Genomic DNA, 2,954 nt, shown 5'->3' with positions numbered 1-2,954 from the left:
GGGGGGGCGCGAGCGCCTCGGTGGAGCGCAGCGCCTCCCCCGCGCCCGCCAGCCCGCGCGCGCCGAGCGGGGTCAGCGCGGACTCACATGGTGGGACTGCAGCGCCGCGCTCTCAACTCCGGCGAGGGGGTGGCGTCGGCTGTCCCGGCGATCGGCTCCCCGGCTGCCTGCCGGGTGAGGGCAGAAACAAAACACAACAAATCACGGGACACAATCGAGATGTCCGCGCGGCGCCGCGGGGTCCTCTCTCACTTCGCACTGGGAAGCGGGCGCAGGGCTGCCGCGCGTAGCCTATAAATAGCTAACTTTTAGACGGAATCAACTAACAAATGAGAAGAGCGGGCGTAAATTTGCGCAGGATTCCCTCTTCCCGGGGACGACCCGACCTCCTCTCCTGCCACTCTCCGGGCTGGACTTGGGAGGGGACAGATTGGGGGGTGGGGGGTGGAATTTAATTTTGATAGAATTCACAGTAGAGTTTTGTTATTTTTGCAAGAGAGGGGACCCACTCCTGCTCTTTGACCCTCCCTATCTGCCTACCTTTCCACTCTCACCTCACCCCCTCGCTGGGCACTCCAGGCAGGAAGGGCAAAGGCCCAGGAGAGCGGAGCGCCTGGCGTGGGCTGGAGCAGGGAGGGGGAGGGAACCTGGAGCCGGGTTTCCCCTGGGATTACGGGAGCGACAGAGGGAGAGCGGAAAACTGCCAGGATTTGGGGTTTTCTTCGGATGCCGGGACTAGAATTTAGGTAATTCCAAGTTTGGGAGGGCAGTGGGAAAGGAGACTACAGAAGGCACGAAGGAGTTCCTGGAGTGCAGGTTTCCCTTCCCAAGGGCAACTGCAACCCTCCATTGCTACCCAAACCCGGCTCTTGGCAATTTGACTAGAACACTCGGCCCAGACGGGGCAGGGAGAGCGAAGGCGCACAGCCGCCTTCTCTCCTCGCTCGCAAGCTCGCGGGTAAGCGTGTCCTGCCGGAGGGCGCCCTGGGGTCTTCCTCGCGCGCTCCCCCGGGTCGGTCCGACACCTTTTGGCCGAGCCCGCGCCCACCCGCCCACCGGAAGAGATCTATTTGCCTGGGATTCCAGAACACCCCTCGCCGTCCACCCTCCCCCTTCCCTTGAGCCAGGGCCCCATTGCCAATGGTGATTGAGTTGGTTCGATTTTCATTTTCCTTCTAGGTACTTCCTCAAAAATATCCCCACCCCCCAAAGGGCGACAGACACTCGCTCTCTACTCCGAACTCCCCAGTTCAGGTGGCTGCTTCACTAAATTTATGGTGGATGTCTCACGGGAACCTCAGTCAAGAGGAGAGTGGTAGGGGTGGGTGTGGGGTTGAAGAAAGTGAGGATGCTGCAGGGGAGAGTCCACAGGCGAAAGGAGGTTGCACTGCCCCCCTTTGGAGGGTCCATTCTCCACGCCAGGCCTGCGGAGGCGGGGGCCAAGCCCGCCCAACGGGCGAAAGGAGGCCTCGAGCTGGGGGGAGGGAGGGCGAGCCGAGAACCGTGGCGCTGCTTCTTTCCACTGCCTTCCACTGACCAGCACCACCATCCTGGCCCCTGCAAACGGAAATGTCAAATGCCTAACCCCTACCCCTACCCCTGGGGGAAGATCAAAGAGGGTCTCCGGTGCAGGTGGTCTGGGGCCGTTGCTCCCCCATTCGCACTTCTTCTAACTCCTCTTTCCGTCAGTTCGCTCCCCGGCCGCGGAAAAGTTATTTTGTTTTCCCCAGATTCCAGCGGAGTTGGGAAGGAGAGGGAAAAGGCAGAGGTACTAAGGGAGTTAACAGTGGCCGCGCTCCCTGCAGGATGTGCGCACTGTCCCCGACTCCAGGCAGGCGGGTACGCGCCTAGCTCCAGCCCCCGGGAAGCCTGCGCTGCGGGCGCTCGGGCGGACGGCTGCGCTGTCCTCGCCTCCCCAAGCGCCTGGAGCCCCGACCCCTCGGCCCGGCCCGAAGTACTCTTAAGGGGGGCCCCGAGATGGAGTCGGCCGGAGCCCGGGCGTCCTGGGGCACCCCTGCGTGCCCCTTGCTACGTACCTGTCCTGGCCTTCCCGCTCCAATTGCTGACCTGCCTGGGGAGCCCGGCCTGGAGCCAGCCGCCTCCAGCGGAGCCCGCCCTCTCCCGCGCGCCCTCGCTCTCCGGGACGCTCGGCCAGATGTGGGGCGGTCTCTCGCGGGCCATTGGCTTGGGCCACTGTTTCGAGCTGGCTTCGAGAATTTCCCCAGGCTTTGCGGCCCCTTTGTGGGCTGGGAAGAGAGGGTGCAGGCCAGCGCCTTACCTTTCACCCCACACACACTGCCCCCTATTCCCTCGGTTTCCCTCTCATCCCGCCCCTAGAGCCCAGGCTTCGAAACTGTACTAAGTGCGCAAAGAAAGCGGGTGGGAACCTCGTCGCGGGCCGAGTGTGGGGGTCAGATGGGTGCTTGCGGCGTTTCTCGAAAGCTCTGGGTGTTCGTACTAGGGGAACAGGCCCTGTAGGGTCAGAAGTGACAGACGCACAGACAGCATCCCGGTGGCTGTCTGCTGCGCGAATTCACGTCTATTGTTTTCTGCCTCGGGAAAGCCGCCCGGTGGGATAGATCTTTTAGACCCCATCGCTGGAAGAAAAATCCTGGTGATAACGATGATCTCCCGCGCTCGCTATCTCGCCATCGCCCCAATTCATCTCCCTCTCGCTGTAGCCCCTCGGGGAGACGAGGAGGGTAAGGAGCTGGCGGGAGGACGGGCCAAGCCGCTGCCCTCGGATGGAGCGGAGAGGCACGAGGCCACCTCTTCCGTCCCATTCCGCTCCGGGCTGGGGAGAGAGGACACGGCGGATTTCTTTCTCTGCCAAGCCTCACGCTTCTTTCAAATGATTTTAGTCTGGTGCTCGGGTCTATCCATATACATTTCCAATCTCATGGCTCATAAACTATTAGCAAAATGGTTTCATTATTCACCTTCTGTATCCTACA

General features: G+C 61.9%; 1 protein-coding gene across 9 annotated transcripts in view; it reads right to left on the bottom strand.

Annotated features, from left to right (window-relative positions):
- ESRRG (estrogen related receptor gamma) overlaps window positions 1–2,172 on the bottom strand; it is a 599,908-nt gene extending 597,736 nt beyond the window's left edge. For 8 of the 9 annotated variants that reach the window (XM_046680133.1, XM_046680125.1, XM_046680138.1 and 5 more), the window contains exons 1-2: window positions 2,037–2,172; window positions 88–167 (exon numbers count right to left, since the gene is read on the bottom strand). Coding sequence is in view for 1 of the 9 variants with exons in the window: in XM_046680134.1 (XP_046536090.1) it covers window positions 88–89 (2 nt within the window). In the remaining 8 variants the exon portion in view is untranslated. The remainder of the gene's footprint in view (window positions 1–87; window positions 168–2,036) is intronic. The other variant, XM_046680134.1, reaches the window with a different exon arrangement.
- Window positions 2,173–2,954: the final 782 nt, after the last annotated feature.

This window comes from Equus quagga, chromosome 12, assembly GCF_021613505.1.
Source record: "Equus quagga isolate Etosha38 chromosome 12, UCLA_HA_Equagga_1.0, whole genome shotgun sequence".
Lineage (NCBI taxonomy): Eukaryota > Metazoa > Chordata > Mammalia > Perissodactyla > Equidae > Equus > Equus quagga.
This window is presented reverse-complemented; position numbering and strand designations above follow the sequence as displayed.